The following is a 21072-nucleotide window of genomic DNA, read 5'->3' on the forward strand; positions in this document are numbered from 1 at the left end:
GATATTGTTTGCAGGCTCTGACCTAAATTCTGGTTTCAAACCCACCCGGACTCTTTTTTTAATTTAGCAATTTCTTCGAGCAGTTCTCTGCGCTATTGGCATACTAATCAAAAATCTAATGATACGAGCTCATAGTCGTTTGCATCTTTATTTATTTAAATGCTGTTATAATTAATTTTTCTTAAAGCCCTGATTGATATGCAAGAAATGCCATTAATTAATCATTGATAATGTTCAGTTCTCAATGTTCTCAATGTATGGGAGTTCAAAAAACAATGCCTCATTCACAATATGTTTCATTTTGTTTCCCTTAGCGTTGTGTGGTGGTTATATCTTTGGTAAAAAAGGAACCATTCTCTCCCCTGGATTTCCTGATTTCTACCCAAACTCATTGAACTGCACATGGACAATAGAGGTGTCTCATGGCAAAGGTAAGACTCATGAATAGCTCTCTACCGTAAGAACCAACTAATCATTTGTTGCAGCATTAAGTGAGTAAAAGTGGCTGTGACTAGGCCTACATCACCCCATTTGAATGATGTATCTCTACATTCTCATCAACATTAAGCCCCAGCCCTCCCTTAGGGCTGGTGTGACGTAGAGACAGGGTTTTTGATGTGTGACTTAGGGAGGTCTAATCTTATCTGAATCTCTCCAGGAGTGCAGCTGCTCTTCAACACGTTCCACCTGGAGGACTCCCATGATTATCTCCTCATCACAGAGGACGGCAGCTTCACAGAACCCGTGGCCAGGCTCACTGGCTCCATCCTGCCCCCCTCCATCAAGGCCGGCCTGTTTGGAAACTTTAGCGCCCAGCTCCGCTTCGTCTCAGACTTCTCCATGTCCTATGAAGGTTTCAACATGTCCTTCTCAGGTGGGTTGTCATGTATTGTGTATAATGTGTAATTTTAAGAGTTCCTTTCATGTGAATTCAAATATCTGACGTGACTGCAGTGATTAGAACACTGTTTTTGATTGTAAATGCAATTGTAAATGCCATTGTGTTAGGATAGAGGACCAAGTGTGGAGCAGTAACAGTTGAGACGTCAGTAGATCAAATGCGGAAATAGGTGGTATTTATTTATAGTGCAGGTGATGGAGAAGACTGTATCCAGAGTTGTATCTACAAAAATATACAAACTTTAAACATGACAAAAATACTTAAAGGCCCAGTGCAATCAATATTCAGTTTTTCCTGTGTTTTGTTTTATATGTGTACAACAGCTGATGAAACTAACACTGTAAAATTCATGGGCAGCGCACAATTGGCCCAGCGTCGTCCAGGGTAGGGGAGGGAATGGCCGGCAGGGATGTAGCTCAGTTGATAGAGCATGGCGTTTGCAACGCCAGGGTTGTGGGTTCGATTCCCACGGGGGGCCAGTATAAAAAATAAATAAAAAATATGTATTCACTAACTGTAAGTCGCTCTGGATAAGAGCGTCTGCTAAATGACTAAAATGTAATGTAAATGTAAAAGTGTGGAAAAAATGTGATCACTGTTATTTCTGATAGTTGCTGGTTGAAAATACAATTTATACAGGACCTTCTAATCAGCAGGTTTTGCATGGGTGGAGTTTTGGCTTGCCTGGTGAATAGACCAATAACCAAAATATATCCAAACCTCTGCCAATAGCAGCTAGTTTCAGGTTACATATTCCTCCCATTAGGCTCCTCTGCTTTGATGGATTGATCCACTCTGTGGTTAAGGCATCCCTTTGGTGCCTTCCCCTCCCCACTCAGACCACTCTGAGACAGTCCTAGCAAATGTCTTACTTGAGAAATAGTTCCTTTTTTTTTGCAAAAATATTTTATTTTGTTTATTTTTGACAATTTTAATGGGAAACTATCACAGTAAGTTACTTAATTATTACACAGAAATTATTTGATATTGAGATAAAAACGTTTGCACTTGGCCTTTAACTTACTCGGCCAATAATATAATAACTTGACTCGAATACAAAGGAAAAAGTTGACAAACAGCCCTCAATGAGGATTAGGGAATCCTAAATAATATCACTTAGCATAAACCATTAAAACCATTAAAACCTTTAAACAGCTAAATAACACACTTTAAATTTATTACAATTAACATTATAATGGTCAAAACTTAACACATTTATGAAAACAAATGCACAATTAGCATAAACATTTCCAATAAACAATGAAAACACCTGAGAAACCAAATAACGAGGTTTGCAACCTGTGCCTATCTTCAACGGCCCGCTCAAATAGGAGCCAATTCACAGTGGTGGTGAGTAGAGAACAGGACAGGTTGGCGTTACCAAACAGAGGAAATACAAACATTTCAAAATAAATAATAATAATAACCAGATGCTTTGACTGACCAGACTTTGATTACAAAATACATGTAACAGTGTTTGAAGGGACTAGCGATAGCATGGTTAGCAAGCAATGTTCGTACTAGCTGAGAATTCTCAACTCCACTATGTTTTTTATTTTATTTTATTTTAATCAAATCAAATCAAATCACGTCTCAATGGAGTTGAGTGGCAATTAGTTTTGGCAGAGTGTACCTCTGACTACATCGAGTCAGTATCAGATGAAACTTGTAAAAATGTCCATTCTTTAATGCATACCTTGTACCTATGTTTGTCGTGTAAAGGCATTCTTTTCTTTATGTGCAGCAGTCTGTCGTTTTTTATAAAAACTTCATTCTGTGAAATTGAACAATGTAATCCACTGTTTTCCAGTGGAGTATGAAGTTAGCGACTTCAAACATGCACTACCACTTGATACTTGTATAAATATAAATAGTTTAACACTTACTGTGAACCTGTGCGTATGCAGGCACCTAACACTATTGTTTGATTAGCTGAGATGGAGTTTGCAAACGAAATGGGCACTAGATTGATGCAAATAATCATGACATCATTCTGACAGGTAGGCACAGGCTACTTTGTATCTAGTTAACATTTAGTAGAGAAGGCTTTTGGCAAAGCCTTTCCATCTACCAGAAGACGGTTAGGTCTATCATTAGCATCTCTATATTTTTCCTGTTCCTTCATTGTTTGAAACCTGGACGTTTTACTTCATATTATGAGGCATGTCTGTCTTACCTTGCTTTAAAGTAGCCTATAGTCAAAAACCCACCATAGAAACGTGGAGGCAATTATTTTTCATAAAGACATACTCATTATGCGTTTTCTTTAAACTTTCTTTCATTGTCTAGCAGCCAAGGGCATTATCCTAATCATATTAGCAACCCATGATAGTTGTTGCATCTTTAAACCCTCCCTATTTCTGTCCATGAAACCGCTTGCATGAGCGGTGCACGTTTTAGAACGCTGTTTTCCCGCAAATTGCATGTTGGAACATTCAAGTGTAGGCCAACTGCCGTGTGTATATTGCTGCGCCTAAAATGTAAAGAAATAATGAAAAATAAGTGGGTATACCCTCCACTACACCACTGCCTGCGTGGTTCTGGTACCGGTTCCAACTGACCTTTACGATGTGAAATCTGAAACCAATTGAAGCTGGGATTTCCCTCCTACCATTTCATTCGCTCTTCAGACTGTCCATCAACTCCTGGCTCGCTCCCTAATTCACAGCCACTGACAAAGCACATGCCTACGATCCTTACATCGTAGCACAGCAGGAGAGAGTGGTTTCATCACTATCGCACATTCAGAGACTGTATCGCACATTCAGAGACTGATTTATAGCCATGAATCTAAAATAATAGATTTTAAACAACAAAACACTTTCTGTTTGTCATAGATGGACAATATTAATATGAGATGAAAGGCGACTTCCTAATGAGTTCAGGAAGCCAGGCTAGAGCTCTGTGTGACGTTCACAAAGGTGGGGGTATATGTTTTTATCAAGAGAGACCTTTAGAAAATATGCAGATTTTCTCTAACTCTAAACATACAAATATGTATTTTACAGTTATAAGGAAGGTTAATTATTTTTGTTAGCTTTTTTTATTTTATTGTACTATATTTAGAAAGCATATGTCATTTCAAGCCTTATTCATACAGTTTTGTTGAATACCAAATACATCATATAGAATATTTCATATTTTCATATTTGTATCAAATTTGCACTGTGTACTTGAGCTTGTGTCTTTAAAAGTGACTACACCTCAGCAATGTTACGGTCCGGCACTGTTGGTCCTGTTCCTGCTGGTTTTCCTTTCCCTTTTTCCCTGTGTGTGTTGTTTGTGTCTGTCTCCCCCTGCTGTGCAGTCCAGTCAGAGGATCTAGGTCAGGGGGCGTGGCCATTCTCTCACAAGATCAGTTACAGCTGCAGCTCATTGTCAACAATCAACCAGCAGTTATCTACCCGGGCTGGACACCTCTCCAGCGCCAGTTCGTTCCTACACTACCTGTGATCTCGTCTGTTCCTGCTGCCTGCCTGCCTGCCATTCCCACGCCGCAACCTGCTCTGTTGTCTGATATCCTCGTCATCCAGCCCTCAGGACTACTGGCTCTCCACCCTACTCAGCTCCTACCCCGGCCTGAAGCTACTCCACCCTGTACTGCTTCTCTCTACCATAACACGCTGAATAAACTACATCATAATTCACCCTCTTTGTCCGCGTGTCCGTCTCTGCACCTGAGTCCCCCACCCAAGCCTAATAGAACGAACTGGCCAAACATGGACTCAGCAGAGATGCCACATGAAACAACGGGTGATGGCATACAACGCGCCCTCCATTCACAGGGAATGCTATTGGGACAACACGACCAACTCATCCGGACTCTATTGGATAACAACCAGCAGTTGTTGGATCAAGTATCTCATCTCTCCTCTCAGGTAGCTAACCTGGTAACACTCACTACCCTTCCTCCCTCTGTTTCTCCTCCGCCTGTTCCTCCTACAGTGGCTCCAGGTTCGGCTTCCGCTCCTGCCCTTCGGGAACCCCCTACAACCTCACCCGAACCTTTCACCGGGGACCTGAACAAATGCCGTGGTTTCCTGCTTCAGTGCCGCTTGGTGTTCCAACAGAAGCCCCTGTCTTTCTCCACGGAATCCTCAAAGGTACATTACGCACTGGGGTTAATGAGGGGCAAAGCTTTGATTTGGGCAGAAGCGGCTTGTTCTACTCAGCAGATTGCCAGCCTGTCGTTTGACGATTTTTCCTCTCAATTGAAAGTTGTGTTTGATCACCCGGACCATGCCGGGACCGCCACAAAGAGACTATTGAAGCTACGACAGGGCACGGGTAGCGTGGCTGAATACGCCATTGACTTTTGGACCTTGGCAGCCGATTCCAAGTGGAATGACGAAGCTCTTCAGGGAGCGTTTGTTAACGGTCTAAGTGACCCGATTAAGAATGAACTAGCTGTTTGTGATGAGCCTGCTAACCTTCATGTTCTCGTTTCCCTTGCTACACGAATAGACAACAGGCTACGGGAGAGGAGACAGGAGAGGGGCGGTCGGGTCCACACCACAGGCGGGGCCCCTCGCTTCGGCAGCCCGAGCTACACCACCACTCGGACACCGCCCACACACCTCAGCGGATCCCTCCACGGAACTAGACGAGCCCATGCAGCTGGGCCGTGCTCGTCTGTCCCCTGCCGAAAAGGAACGGGCGCATGCGGGCTGGTGAGTGCATGTACTGTGGGGACCGCACTCATTTCCTGGTTAACTGTCCGGTTCGCCCAAAAGACCAAGCTCGCAGGTAAAAGTGGGCGTACTTGCGAGTGCTACACCTGACTCAATGCCCACAGCACCCCGTCTAGTTATCCCAGCTACAGTCCAGTTCAGGAATCTATCTCTCCCACTAGCTGCTCTAATCGACTCTGGTGCTGAGGATAGTTTCCTTGACGTCAACCTGGTCACTCAGGCTGAGATCCCTGTTAAGCCCCTGCCTAAGCCTATAACAGTAACCGCTATTGACGGCCATCAGTTTGCCAACATCACCCACCAAACTGTCCCCGTTTCTCTCATGCTGTCCGGCAATCACAAAGAAACCATCCAGTTTAAAGTAGTCTCCTCCTCGGCCTCCCCCCCTTATCCTCGGTTTCCCTTGGCTTAGCCTTCACAACCCCCCATATTGACTGGCAAAACCACAAGATACACAGTTGGAGCACTCACTGCCATTCTGTTTGCCTTGGGTCGGCTATTCCGCCCTCGGTCGGCTCCCCTGCTTCCCCTGTCAAAACCCCAGACCTCTCTTCAGTCCCTGAGGAGTACCTGGACCTGGCCGAGGTATTCAGTAAGTCCAAGGCACTTTCATTACCACCTCATAGGCCTTACGATTGCGCTATTGAGTTACTGCCTGGAGCCCCTTTGCCGTCCAGTCGGCTTTTCAATCTGTCCCGTCCTGAGAGAGAAGCTATGGAAACCTACATAGGCGACTCCCTAACCTCTGGCATCATTCGTCCCTCATCTTCCGCTGTTGGAGCTGGGTTCTTTTTTGTAGAGAAGAAGGACAAAACATTACGCCCCTGCATTGACTACAGAGGACTAAATAACATCACAGTCAGAAATACATACCCCCTGCCTCTCATCAACTCAGCATTTGAACCCCTTCATGGTGCCACTGTGTTTACCAAACTCGACCTACGTAACGCTTACCACCTCGTTAGGATCAGGCGGGGAGATGAATGGAAAACTGGGTTCAATACCCCTCTCGGACACTTTGAATACCTAGTCATGCCATTCGGTCTCACTAACGCCCCAGCAGTGTTTCAGGCCATGGTTAACGATGTGTTGAGGGATTTTCTACACCGTTTTGTGTTTGTCTATTTGGATGACATTCTAATATTCTCTAAGTCACAGGATGAACACGTCTCCCACGTCCGTCTGGTTCTCCAACGCCTCATGGAAAACAAACTGTATGTGAAAGCAGAAAAGTGTGAGTTCCACCGGCAGTCCGTCCCCTTTTTGGGCTTTATTATCGAGCGGGGACAAGTGTCACCAGACCCTGACAAGATCAGAGCGGTTGTGGAGTGGCCCACACCCACGTCTCGGAAGCAGCTACAACGCTTCCTGGGCTTCGCCAACTTCTACCGCCGCTTCATCAGGGGTTTCAGCCGAGTGGTTGCCCCCTGACCAAGCTCACCTCCCCTAAGGTGCCATTCCTGTGGACGCCTGAGGCCGAGTCAGCCGTGAGTACATTGAAGGAACTGTTCACCACCTCACCTGTTCTTATTCATCCAGACACTAGTTTGCAGTTTATTGTGGAAGTGGACGCCTCTGATTCGGGGGTGGGGGCTGTCCTGTCACAACGTTCCCCCACGGACCAGAAGCTCCATCCTGTGGCCTTTTTCTCCAAGAGATTGACCCCTGCTGAGAAGAACTACGACGTGGGTAACCGGGAGTTGCTTGCTGTCAAGTTGGCGTTGGAGGAGTGGAGGCACTGGCTAGACGGAGCAGAGCAACCCTTCATAGTCTGGACAGACCACAAGAACCTGGCTTACATCCAGTCGTCCAAGAGGCTGAACTCCCGTCAGGCCAGATGGGCTCTGTTCTTCAGCAGGTTCAAGTTTATTTTAACATATCGTCCTGGCACACGTAATGTCAAGCCTGATGCTCTCTCTCGCCAGTTTACAGACAATGAAGACTCCAGCAATCCTGAATCTGTTCTGCCCGCTTCCTGTTTGGTGGCGGCGGTTCACTGGGAAATCGAGTCCCTCGTCCGATCGGCACAAGAGTTGGAACCTGGACCGGCCGATGGCCCCCCGACCTTCTCTATGTTCCCGCAGCCGTGCGGCCGCAAGTGCTCAACTGGATCCACACCTCACGCTTCTCCTGCCACCCTGGTATGAACCGTACACTGTCGCTACTGAAGAGGCACTTTTGGTGGCCATCCGCCGAGGCTGACGTCCGGGAGTACGTGGCGGCCTGTTCCATCTGTGCCCAAAATAAGGCTTCCCACAGGGCTCCTTCGGGCCTGCTGCGGCCTCTCCCAGTTCCGAGTCGTCCTTGGTCTCACGTGGGCTTGGACTTCGTCACTGGACTTCCTATGTCTGAGGGTAATGACACCATACTCACCATCGTGGACAGATTCTCTAAATCTGCCCATTTTGTTGCATTACCAAAATTACCATCTGCCAGTGAGACAGCCGACCTCTTTGTCCTACATGTATTCCGTCCCCATGGAATACCTGTGGACATAGTGTCCGATAGAGGCCCACAGTTCATTTCTCGGGTATGGAAGGAGTTTTGTTCGGCTCTGGGTGCCACTGTCAGTCTCTCATCAGGTTTCCATCCCCAGTCCAATGGCCAGACTGAGAGGACCAATCAGGACCTGGAGGCTGCTCTACGCTGTGTGACATCCCAGAACCCGTCCACCTGGGCCAAACATCTCCCGTGGGTCGAATATGCCCACAATTCCCTCACCTCATCTGCCACCGGCCTCTCACCATTTGAGGCGGCTTTGGGGTACCAACCGCCATTGTTCCCGTCTCAGGAAAGGGAGTTAGCCGTCCCGTCAGTTCAGGATAACCTTCGTCGCTGCCGCAAGGTGTGGGTGGACACCCGTGAGGCTCTTCTACGGACAGCAGAGCGTAACAAGAGGGTGGCGGACAGGCACAGGGTAGTCGCTCCCCAGTTCCAGCCTGGTCAGCGAGTCTGGCTCTCCTCCAGCAACATCCCCCTGCGCACTGACTCCCGTAAGCTGTCGCCCCGGTATTTGGGTCCTTTCGAGATCGACTCCATCATCAACCCTTCGGCTGTTCGGTTGAAGCTTCCCCAGGCCATGAGAGTCCATCCTACATTTCACGTGTCCCAGCTGAAGCTGGTCTCCTCCAGCCCTTTGTGTCCGCCTGTGGATCCCCCTCCGCCACCGCGTGTGTGACGACCATCCAGCCTACACGGTGCGGAGACTGCTGGACGTCCGGAGGCGTGGTAGAGGGTTTCAGTACCTGGTGGACTGGGAGGGATACGGTCCCGAGGAGAGGTCCTGGATTCCCCGACGATTTATACTGGATCCGCAGCTGGTGGCTGACTTCCATAGGAACCACCCTGACAAGCCGGGTGGAGTCGCCGGGTGGCGCCCGTTGAGGGGGTACTGTTACGGTCCGGCACTGTTGGTCCTGTTCCTGCTGGTTTTCCTTTCCCTTTTTTCCCTGTGTGTGTTGTTTGTGTCTGTCTCCCCCTGCTGTGCAGTCCAGTCAGAGGATCTAGGTCAGGGGGCGTGGCCATTCTCTCACAAGATCAGTTACAGCTGCAGCTCATTGTCAACAATCAACCAGCAGTTATCTACCCGGGCTGGACACCTCTCCAGCGCCAGTTCGTTCCTACACTACCTGTGATCTCGTCTGTTCCTGCTGCCTGCCTGCCTGCCATTCCCACGCCGCAACCTGCTCTGTTGTCTGATATCCTCGTCATCCAGCCCTCAGGACTACTGGCTCTCCACCCTACTCAGCTCCTACCCCGGCCTGAAGCTACTCCACCCTGTACTGCTTCTCTCTACCATAACACGCTGAATAAACTACATCATAATTCACCCTCTTTGTCCGCGTGTCCGTCTCTGCACCTGAGTCCCCCACCCAAGCCTAATAAGCAATTGATAACTATTTTTATCAAAAAGGTGAGATGTTAACCTTTTTTAGAGTATGCAGCATTACTAGTTATTGTTTATGGTCCTCTCATGATACAGTAAATAATTACTTTCGGGGATTACGTAGATTACATTTTAGATTACTTTAAATTCTGGTCGTTTTTTACCACATAACTATAAAAAAAGATATATTTCTAAATTCTAAAAACTAAATGATACTACAATCAAATGATGGTAAATTTGCATTTTAGTACTAATGTGGATTGTACTAAAGCTGCACATGATATAATATTTTTGTTTTATAGGATATGCAAAAAAACTGTAATTTTGCTAAAATAACAGTCTGTTTTGGTAAATATATATTTCAGATAACATTATTTACATGATAAAAATATATTTTGATAAGAAGTAAGTTGATATTTTGCGATGATTGTTGCTTTTTCCAATAGTTTCTGGTGCCAAAATGACCCCAGTTGGTAATCCATGTATGTAAAATACTGTATGTTGGTAGTTTGAGGGTTAATAAACATGTTGGCATATTCCACAGAGTACAGCCTAGAGCCTTGTGAAGATCCAGGAGTGCCAGCCTACAGCCGGCGAGTTGGTTTCCAGTTTGAGGTGGGGGACTCACTCATTTTTTCCTGCTTCCCGGGTTATCGATTGGAGGGGGACCACAAGATCACCTGCCTGGGGGGAGGCCGGAGGGTCTGGAGTGGAGCCCTGCCAAGGTGTGTGGGTAGGTGGACACATGCTTTCATTTCATTTGGACAAACTGTGAATACTTATACTTTGAAAAAACGTGTACTGTACTTTACCAATGACAGGAGAATGAGCTATACCGAACATACAGTGTAATGCAAGTGAATGAGCTAGTTTCTAATGGATTGTTTGATTTACCTCAATTTCAGAAAAAAGGTAAAAAGGTTAATTTACAATTTCAAGAATATAACTCAGCTGGTCCCTATTGTCAATTAAGTTATCTTTTATGGGCAGAGCATGAAACCAGGGCAAAGTTTGGACACAGTTATACACATATCATATATATTGTGCTAAGAGATGATCTGCCTGTCATTTTGACATCCCCTACAAAGAACCTTGTGCTTTCCCATAAAAAGTTCAGTAGAGAAAATTAGGCAATCACCCCACGAGAACCGAACTCGAGATCAAGCTCACACAGCTCAAGTTCTACAGGCAACATCTGCTTCTATACCTGAGGAACAACATCAGAATATTAACTACAAGGACATCCAATTCCAGCACAGCCCTGAGACTTAGTGACTAACACACACTTAATGCAGAGAGCTGTTCATTAATTAATATTCCTCTCAAGTTTCTGTTGTTGCGATTCATCAATATGCGAATGGGTCATATTCCAACAGGGGCAACACCTGATTGGCCATCAGTGGGTAACAGAGTAGCAGCTGCTGAAGTATTCTGGGTTCAACCTGCTGAATATTTGTGGTGAACTCTTCTCTTTGGGTTAAACTGCTCCTTTAATGCCCCTCTTCAGTTTCATGACCGCCAGATATTAATTTTCTCACAGGTCTTCTCGCTCTCTCTCTCTCATTGTGTGGAATGAGCAGCTTCTAGTGTGTAGGGAAATTTGACAGTTCTCTAAAGATAATCAAGATATTTTTCTTACTTCAAACCCAGATTGCCATGATATGTCTTAATATCAAATTCTCTCCATTCCTCTCTCTCTCTCTCTCTCTCTCTCTCTCTCTCTCTCTCTCTCTCTCTCTCTCTCTCTCTCTCTCTCTCTCTCTCTCTCTCTCTCTCTCTGCCTAGCTGAATGTGGAGCCACTACCATTGGGAGTGAGGGGGTTCTGCTATCACCCAATTACCCATCCAATTATGACAATAACCATGAGTGCATTTACCGCATTGAGACGGAGACAGGGAAGGGCATCCGTGTCACAGCCACTAACTTCCAGCTCCATGAGGGGGATTACCTGAAGGTGAGTTTCACACACACTCTACACATCACTCATACACTACACTGGATATTTACTCTGTTTATGTTACACATAAATACTGCCCCACGCATAACCCTCTTACTGCAAGGTGTGTAAATGGGTAATAAAGGGCTCAATGTGGGACTTTTTCACTGCATCATCAACTCTTTGAATGCAGTTGGAATATGACCCAATGTAACCTGTAGGAGACCAGAGCTAGTGACTCAGTCAGATCATGAACTATTAATGCCTTCATTAAAATGACATGATGCCAGAGCTTGAGGCATATAGAGCACCGTGAGACAAATACATTTTTAACAATCCCTAAAGACCACTAATTATACATATATGTTATTGAAAACAAGAGAGAATATGTGTTCTCTTTGAGAGTAACATCATATGAGAAATCTGAAATGCCTGTGCATGTGGCCTGTACAATGAAATGTTTTTGTTAATATTTTATCATACATTCTGTGCATCTAATAGCCAATAATTGAGGAAGTGGAAGGGGATTTAGGAAGGATTGTTTATCCTAATGGCAAGGTTCTTGATTGAAAGAATACATTTAAAGTTTTATACCCACTGTTTCCCATTCTACTGCTATCTAATGTACAGAAGTGTCACTGCTTATTGCTGTGAAAAGCAAAGAAACATGTCTGTTGTTCAAGCATTCTCCGACCTCCTGCATTGTTTGCCATTGTGTTTCCCTTATTATAATGATTTTGCAGAGACTGAAGGATTCCCTATAATGTTACAAATCTAATGTTTCAGTTCTTACATTTTGTTCTTCCAAATTAATTGTCTTTAATGTTATAAATTGATTGGTCTTGAAACTTTCTTCAGCATGGGAAATGCTCAGTCAAACACAGGAAAATGTAACCATCACATTGTAAAGATATTTTCTTCTCATTTTGGTCTTGAATTATGTGACCCAGCCTACTATTCTGCTCAGGGTTGAAACAATGTTAACTGCGTTAGAAAATCGGAAAACTGACATTGATTTATGATGACCTCTGCCATTTGTTTTATTAAACAGCAACAGTATGTTATTTGGAAAAGGCACCCTTCTGGTTTCCCCGCATGAACATTGTCTTGATCACTGTCCTTTGGATGGCCCACTTTTTAATGATTCTTCCTTTGTGTATGTATTCATAGTATGTATGTACAATATGGATCTGCCTATCGGCTCTTTATTATTTTCTTGATTGATTGAATGCTAACTGCTCACTCAAACTACTCGCGCTGCCATTGTGAATAATGTAACTGTACTGCAAGAGGCTGCATACTGTACAGTCAAGATGCGAATTACGGGGGAGCCAGCGGGAACTCAGCTCCCCTGAATGAGACGTTAGCTTCCCTAAATGCAACAAAAGTCCAACTTTGGGGGGTCTCTAAATAATGCTAATTTAACCATCCTCCTATTTGTTTAAAATGTAGTGGAAATATGAAAAGCTTCTAAATTAAACGAACACTCCCACCTCTCTGTCATCGTTTAAACCATTTATTTCTATGTGGTGGCGCTGTCCACTCAGTAGTGTTGAATTTCGGCCTCAGCTGAGCTCCTTTACGCATAGATTTTCCTTTGTACTTCCTCATTTTCGCCATTTGTTTGCCATACGTCCTTGATAAAAATAGCCTTTATTCCAATGCATTATATTTATCCATCGATTTATCATTATTTGCTTGTGTCAGTCAGCTGTTTAGAGCGCTCATTGCGTTGTTTTTCAGGTGCGTGCGGGTACTGGTGTTCTCCGTGCCATCTTTGGCTAGAAGTAGTAGACCATTTATTTAGCTTTATTATTTTCTATCAATATTTGTTTTCTTTCCTGGATCAGCTGATGATGGTCGACAATATCACTAGACAACTAGCCTAAAGCTAGACCCCAATGCGCATCCAATCCATCCAACAAGTAGGCTGGCTATATACGTTAATGACAGTAGGCCTATAAGGTGACTCGGTTAGAAGAGGTTAACGTTCGGTTAGAAGTATTCGATTTTGCAACGGCATAGGCCTACATTATTTTGGATTTGTGTGCCCATGGGAGCTGTTTTCACGGCGAAATATAATTAAATGTGACGTAGGCATAGTAACACTTACAGTGCATTCTCCAAGATCCATGATTCGTACAAGGTTTAAGTTACATTTTCTAATTCAATTGTTAAATGCTTAATAATTACAAATAACACTGTCATAAATGTAATTAATGTAAGAAAATAAATGTAGTGATTTACAGTAGGTCACACGATCTGTGAAGACTCTAAGCGTTCACTCATGAATTATGGACAACTCATGAACTAGGGTGTAAAACATGTTTTGATTAAACTCAGGTATTTTATCGAATGTAGGCTACCTGTTCTGTGTGTATTCATGTATGGTAAATTGTCTCGGCTGAGAGGGTAGGCTACCGGGGGTGGTGTAGGCCTAGTGGAGGGTAAACGCTGTTTACCCAGATTTTCTGAAAAATGCATTGAAAGTATAGGGAGTGTTACTTATTTATTTACAGTGACCGGTAATCAGAGTTTACCTACCTATTTTTTATACCACTTTTATCACTGGCTACTGGTAGGCCTTTTTGAAGTTCATTGTAATACACATTGTAGCCTAGTCTAGTAAGTTGACCTTGTGTGTTAGGGTGACCGTCCCATTTTTCCCGGGACAAATTTCAGCCCATTTCAGGTGTCCGACATTTTAGGCTACAAAAAAGGTAAATGTGTCAACAAGACGCATCAATTAATGAAGGCCTAATCAATGACAATCACTGAATGTCATTAGGCACACTTTTTGGTGTTTTGTAACAGATGTCCATTTCCATTCATCAAATAGCGCGAGTATACATGCAGTTCCTATTAAATAGCACGCTATTGTGGTCCTCTGTAGCTCAGTTGGTAGAGCATGGATAGTGGGTTCAATTCCGGGGACCACCCATATGTAAAAAATAAAAATAAAAAAAGCACATGATTGACTGTAAGTTATTATGGTAACGATTTACTTTGACTACATATCCATAACGCATTTATTACACTTCTATAAGCATTTCATGAACTTGTTATAATAGGTCCCAACTGCATTATTAAAGGTTAATTAAATATATCCATGACATATCTATAGTACATTCATGTCATGCTCTGCAAGAGCTCATATTTAGGTATCTTAATAGATGCATCATTACAATGACAGCATAGTGTCATCATTATTGCTGTTCTCAAAAGTGTGCTTCTCTCATACCAGTGGTAGGGAATATGCCAAAAGGCCAAACAACGTTTAGAAAGTTATGCTGATATATAGCCTGTACTAGCCCCATTTCCCCACCAGCCATTATAGGCCTGTGACTTATGTTCTTCTTCTTCTCAGTGAGGTCAATGGTGCTTGATGATCTCCACAGGGTTGAAACCTCATGGTAAATTCTACGTACCAAATCGTGTAGTTGAGGATCATAACTCTTTCGTAATTGATTAACAGCCCTCCTCCACATCACAATTAGGCCTAAGTTGGTCATACAGGTCTATTACGCACACATGAAGGGTATATGTATGAATTATATGCAGTCAAAGTAAAGTCAAATCTATTTTCCCATTCATAAAGCATTTATAGCTAAGCACTTCTTGGTAATTAACTGAGCAGTTTGCCATCTGATCTAAAACACCAACTTTAAAGGTCTATGTATGAATTCTATGCAGTCAACATACTGTCATTTCTATTTTCCCATTCATAAAGCATTTATAAAGCATTTTGAAACATGCCTCACTTATAAAAAATTATACGGACACAACGTGAATGTTAAAGGAAATATGAACTTTTATTTTTTCAATTTTCCAGACGTAAGACAGAAAACAATTGCTGAGGACATCGCCAAAAAATCATGCTATTGGCATTTTTCAGTTTGAATTTTCTTGAATAGATTTAACAAAGATTCAAATTCAAGCATTCAAATTCAATTCCCCATAAATGCTTAGCTATAAATGCTTTATGAATGGGAAAATATTTGACTTTACTTTGACTGCATAGAATTCATTAATAGACCCTTCATGTGTGAGTTATATAGACCAGTATGACCAACTGCATTGTGATGTGGAGGAGGGCTGTTAAAGAGTTACGAAAGAGTTATGACCATCAACTACACAATTTGATCCGTAAAAGTTACCCTGAGGATTCAACCCTGTGGGGACCCCATACACTATTGACCTCAGTGAGAAGAAGAAGAAGAAGAAGAAGAAGAAGAAGAAGAAGAAGAGGGTAAGTCACGGGCCTCCCCTGGCTGGTGGGGGAAATGGGGCTAATACAGGCTATGTATGTATGTATATATATATATATATATGTGTATATATATATATATATATATATATATATATATACAGCATAATTTTCTAAACGTGGTATGGCAGAAGCAAACTTTTGAGAACAGACATTATAATGACACTAAGCTCTAATTGTATTGATGCATCTATTAAGATACCTAAATATGAGCTCTTGCATAGCATGACATGAATGCGCTATAGATATGCTATGGCTATATTTCATTAATTAACCTTTAATAATGCGATTAGGACCTGTTATAACACGTTCATGAATCAAATCAAATCAAATCAAATTTTATTGGTCACATGCGCCGAATACAACAGGTGCAGACATTACAGTGAAATGCTTACTTACAGCCCTTAACCAACAGTGCATTTATTTTAAACAAAAAAGTAAGAATAAAACAACAACAAAAAAGTGTTGAGAAAAAAAGAGCAGAAGTAAAAATAAAGTGACAGTAGGGAGGCTATATATACAATAGAATAAAGTGACAGTAGGGAGGCTATATATACAGGGGGGTACCGTTGCATAGTCAATGTGCGGGGGCACCGGCTAGTTGAGGTAGTTGAGGTAATATGTACATGTGGGTAGAGTTAAAGTGACTATGCATAAATACTTAACAGAGTAGCAGCAGCGTAAAAAGTATGGGGTGGGGGGCAGTGCAAATAGTCCGGGTAGCCATGATTAGCTGTTCAGGAGTCTTATGGCTTGGGGGTAGAAGCTGTTGAGAAGTCTTTTGGACCTAGACTTGGCACTCCGGTACCGCTTGCCGTGCGGTAGCAGAGAGAACAGTCTATGACTAGGGTGACTGGAGTCTTTGACAATTTTGAGGGCCTTCCTCTGACACCGCCTGGTATAGAGGTCCTGGATGGCAGGGAGCTTTGCCCCTGTGATGTACTGGGCCGTACGCACTACCCTCTGTAGTGCCTTGCGGTCAGAGGCCAAGCAGTTGCCATACCAGGCGGTGATGCAACCAGTCAGGATGCTCTCGATGGTGCAGCTGTAGAATTTTTTTGAGGATCTGAGGACCCATGCCAAATCTTTTTAGTCTCCTGAGGGGGAATAGGCTTTGTCGTGCCCTCTTCACGACTGTCTTGGTGTGTTTGGACCATGATAGTTCGTTGGTGATGTGGACACCAAGGAACTTGAAGCTCTCAACCTGTTCCACTACAGCCCCGTCGATGAGAATGGGGGCGTGCTCAGTCCTCTTTTTTTTCCTGTAGTCCACAATCATCTCCTTTGTCTTGGTCACGTTGAGGGAGAGGTTGTTGTCCTGGCACCACACGGCCAGATCTCTGACCTCCTCCCTATAGGCTGTCTCATCGTTGTCGGTGATCAGGCCTACCACTGTTGTGTCGTCGGCAAACTTAATGATGGTGTTGGAGTCGTGCCTGGCCATGCAGTCATGGGTGAACAGAGAGTACAGGAGGGGACTGAGCACGCACCCCTGAGGGGCCCCCGTGTTGAGGATCAGTGTGGCAGATGTGTTGTTACCTACCCTTCAATGAAATGCTTATAGATGTGTAATCAATGCGTTATGGATATATAGTCAAAGTAAATCGTTACTGTTATTATTTATATTATTATTATTATTATTATATTCCCTTGAATATTAATAGTATTTTGAGAAACCTGTGCATTATAGTGTTGTTCCTTCATCAACAGGTGTATGACGGAAAGGATACTTCACATCGTCTTCTTGGCAATTTCTCAAAAACTGACATGTACAATGCCATCATCAACAGTACCTCAAATCACCTCTGGATTGAGTTCAACAGCAACGGCACTGAAACCAACAAGGGATTCAGACTGACGTACAGCAGTAAGTAGACTATGTCCTAGAACAAATGTGAGACAGCCTCTATAGATATTCCCTGATTCATGTTCAAATAGGCTTTACTGAGAAACTGGCCCCCTCAAGAATAAACCAATTTCCAATTCTAAGCTTACACCGATAACAAATAGGCCTCGTATTGTATCTTTAGTCCTTGTTTACTTGCCCTATATGAACAGTGTTATCTTTCACATTAGTTGAAGGTGGTCTGATGGACAACCTCTGCAGGTCAAGGCACAAATGTATCTTGTTTGAAGAATGTATATATTTTGTAAGTAAGTACAATACCGTGAATTTCTCATGAGAGAGTCTAGTTTAAGATGGTAAACAAAATAATCTATAATGCCAGTGAGAGTTGCAGTTGTGTGTTGTGCGTTGAGACAGATATACACTACCGGTCAAAAGTTTTAGAACACCTACTCATTCAAGGGTCTGGAGATACCGAGTGGATAGAGGCATTTTCGACATGTTCCCCCTATTTTCAGCTTCTACATTGTAGAATAAGAGTGAAGACATCAAAACTATGAAATAACACATATGGAATCATGTAGTAACCAAAAAAGTGTTAAACAAATCCAAATATATTTTATATTTGAAATTCTTCAAATAGCCACCCTTTGCCTTGATGACAGCTTTGCGCACTCTTGGCATTCTCTCAACCAGCTTCACCTGGAATGCTTTTCCAACAGTCTTGAAGGACTTCCCACATATGCTGAGCACTTGCTGGCTGCTTTTCCTTCACTCTGCGGTCCGACTCATCCCAAACCATCTCAATTTGGTTGAGGTCGGGGGATTGTGGAGGCCAAGTCATCTGATGCAACACTCCATCACCCTCCTTCTTGGTAAAATAGCCCTTATCAAATCAAATCAAATCAAATTTTATTGGTCACATGCGCCGAATACAACAGGTGCAGACATTACAGTGAAATGCTTACTTACAGCCCTTAACCAACAGTGCATTTATTTTAAACAAAAAAGTAAGAATAAAACAACAACAAAAAAGTGTTGAGAAAAAAAGAGCAGAAGTAAAAATAAAGTGACAGTAGGGGGCTATATATACAATAGAATAAAGTGACAGTAGGGAGGCTATATATACAGGGGGGTACCGTTGCATAGTCAATGTGCGGGGGCACCGGCTAGTTGAGGTAGTTGAGGTAATATGTACATGTGGGTAGAGTTAAAGTGACTATGCATAAATACTTAACAGAGTAGCAGCAGCGTAAAAAGTATGGGGTGGGGGGGCAGTGCAAATAGTCCGGGTAGCCATGATTAGCTGTTCAGGAGTCTTATGGCTTGGGGGTAGAAGCTGTTGAGAAGTCTTTTGGACCTAGACTTGGCACTCCGGTACCGCTTGCCGTGCGGTAGCAGAGAGAACAGTCTATGACTAGGGTGACTGGAGTCTTTGACAATTTTGAGGGCCTTCCTCTGACACCGCCTGGTATAGAGGTCCTGGATGGCAGGGAGCTTTGCCCCTGTGATGTACTGGGCCGTACGCACTACCCTCTGTAGTGCCTTGCGGTCAGAGGCCAAGCAGTTGCCATACCAGGCGGTGATGCAACCAGTCAGGATGCTCTCGATGGTGCAGCTGTAGAATTTTTTGAGGATCTGAGGACCCATGCCAAATCTTTTTAGTCTCCTGAGGGGGAATAGGCTTTGTCGTGCCCTCTTCACGACTGTCTTGGTGTGTTTGGACCATGATAGTTCGTTGGTGATGTGGACACCAAGGAACTTGAAGCTCTCAACCTGTTCCACTACAGCCCCGTCGATGAGAATGGGGGCGTGCTCAGTCCTCTTTTTTTTCCTGTAGTCCACAATCATCTCCTTTGTCTTGGTCACGTTGAGGGAGAGGTTGTTGTCCTGGCACCACACGGCCAGATCTCTGACCTCCTCCCTATAGGCTGTCTCATCGTTGTCGGTGATCAGGCCTACCACTGTTGTGTCGTCGGCAAACTTAATGATGGTGTTGGAGTCGTGCCTGGCCATGCAGTCATGGGTGAACAGAGAGTACAGGAGGGGACTGAGCACGCACCCCTGAGGGGCCCCCGTGTTGAGGATCAGTGTGGCAGATGTGTTGTTACCTACCCTTACCACCTGGGGCGGCCCGTCAGGAAGTCCAGGATCCAGTTGCAGAGGGAGGTGTTTAGTCCCAGGATCCTTAGCTTAGTGATGAGCTTTGAGGGCACTATGGTGTTGAATGCTGAGCTGTAGTCAATGAATAGCATTCTCACGTAGGTGTTCCTCTTGTCCAGGTGGGAAAGGGCAGTGTGGAGTGCGATAGAGATTGCATCATCTGTGGATCTGTTGGGGCGGTATGCAAATTGGAGTGGGTCTAGGGTTTCTGGGATTATGCTGTTGATGTGAGCCATGACCAGTCTTTCAAAGCACTTCATGGCTACAGACGTCAGTGCCACGGGTCGGTAGTCATTTAGGCAGGTTATCTTAGAGTTCTTGGGCACGGGGACTATGGTGGTCTGCTTGAAACATGTTGGTATTACAGACTCAGTCAGGGACATGTTGAAAATGTCAGTGAAGACACTTGCCAGTTGGTCAGCACATGCTCGGAGTACACGTCCTGGTAATCCGTCTGGCCCTGCGGCCTTGTGAATGTTGACCTGCTTAAAAGTCTTACTCACATCGGCTACGGAGAGCGTGATCACATAGTCGTCCGGAACAGCTGGTGCTCTCATGCATGCTTCAGTGTTGCTTGCCTCGAAGCGAGCATAGAAGTGGTTTAGCTCGTCTGGTAGGCTTGTGTCACTGGGCAGCTCGCGGCTGTGCTTCCTTTTGTAGTCTGTAATAGTTTTCAAGCCCTGCCACATCCGACGAGCGTCAGAGCCAGTGTAGTATGATTCAATCTTAGACCTGTATTGACTCTTTGCCTGTTTGATGGTTCGTCGGAGGTCATAGCGGGATTTCTTATAAGCGTCCGGGTTAGAGTCCCGTTCCTTGAAAGCGGCAGCTCTACCCTTTAGCTCAGTGCGGATGTTTCCTGTAATCCATGGCTTCTGGTTGGGGTATGTACGTACGGTCACTGTGGGGACGACATCATCGATGCACTTATTGATGAAGCCAGTGACTGATGTGGTGTACTCCTCAATGCTGTCTGAAGAATCCCGGAACATGTTCCAGTCTGTGCTAGCAAAACAGTCCTGTAGCTTAGCATCTGCGTCATCTGACCACTTTTTTATTAGCCGAATCACTGGTGCTTCCTGCTTCAGTTTTTGCTTATAAGCAGGAATCAGGAGGATAGAGTTATGGTCAGATTTGCCAAATGGAGGGCGAGGGAGAGCTTTGTATGCATCTCTGTGTGTGGAGTAAAGGTGGTCTAGAGTTTTTTCCCCTCTGGTTGCACATTTAACATGCTGGTAGAAATTAGGTAGAACGGATTTAAGTTTCCCTGCATTAAAGTCCCCTGCTACTAGGAGCGCTGCATCTGGATGAGCGTTTTCCTGTTGATTAATGGCCTTGTACAACTCATTCAGTGCAATCTTAATGCCAGCATTGGTTTGTG

At 44.1% G+C, this 21072-nt stretch overlaps 1 protein-coding gene across 1 annotated transcript in view; it reads left to right on the forward strand.

The window, feature by feature from the left end:
* Positions 1 to 21072, forward strand: part of LOC121575262 (CUB and sushi domain-containing protein 1-like) — a 190404-nt gene that overhangs the window by 33733 nt on the left and 135599 nt on the right. Inside the window, exons 12-16 of the mRNA XM_041888234.2 lie at positions 315 to 431; positions 659 to 874; positions 10023 to 10211; positions 11264 to 11433; positions 17393 to 17549. Of these exons, the coding sequence (XP_041744168.2) occupies positions 315 to 431; positions 659 to 874; positions 10023 to 10211; positions 11264 to 11433; positions 17393 to 17549 (849 nt within the window). The remainder of the gene's footprint in view (positions 1 to 314; positions 432 to 658; positions 875 to 10022; positions 10212 to 11263; positions 11434 to 17392; positions 17550 to 21072) is intronic.

Source organism: Coregonus clupeaformis, chromosome 1, assembly GCF_020615455.1.
Source record: "Coregonus clupeaformis isolate EN_2021a chromosome 1, ASM2061545v1, whole genome shotgun sequence".
Taxonomy (NCBI): domain Eukaryota; kingdom Metazoa; phylum Chordata; class Actinopteri; order Salmoniformes; family Salmonidae; genus Coregonus; species Coregonus clupeaformis.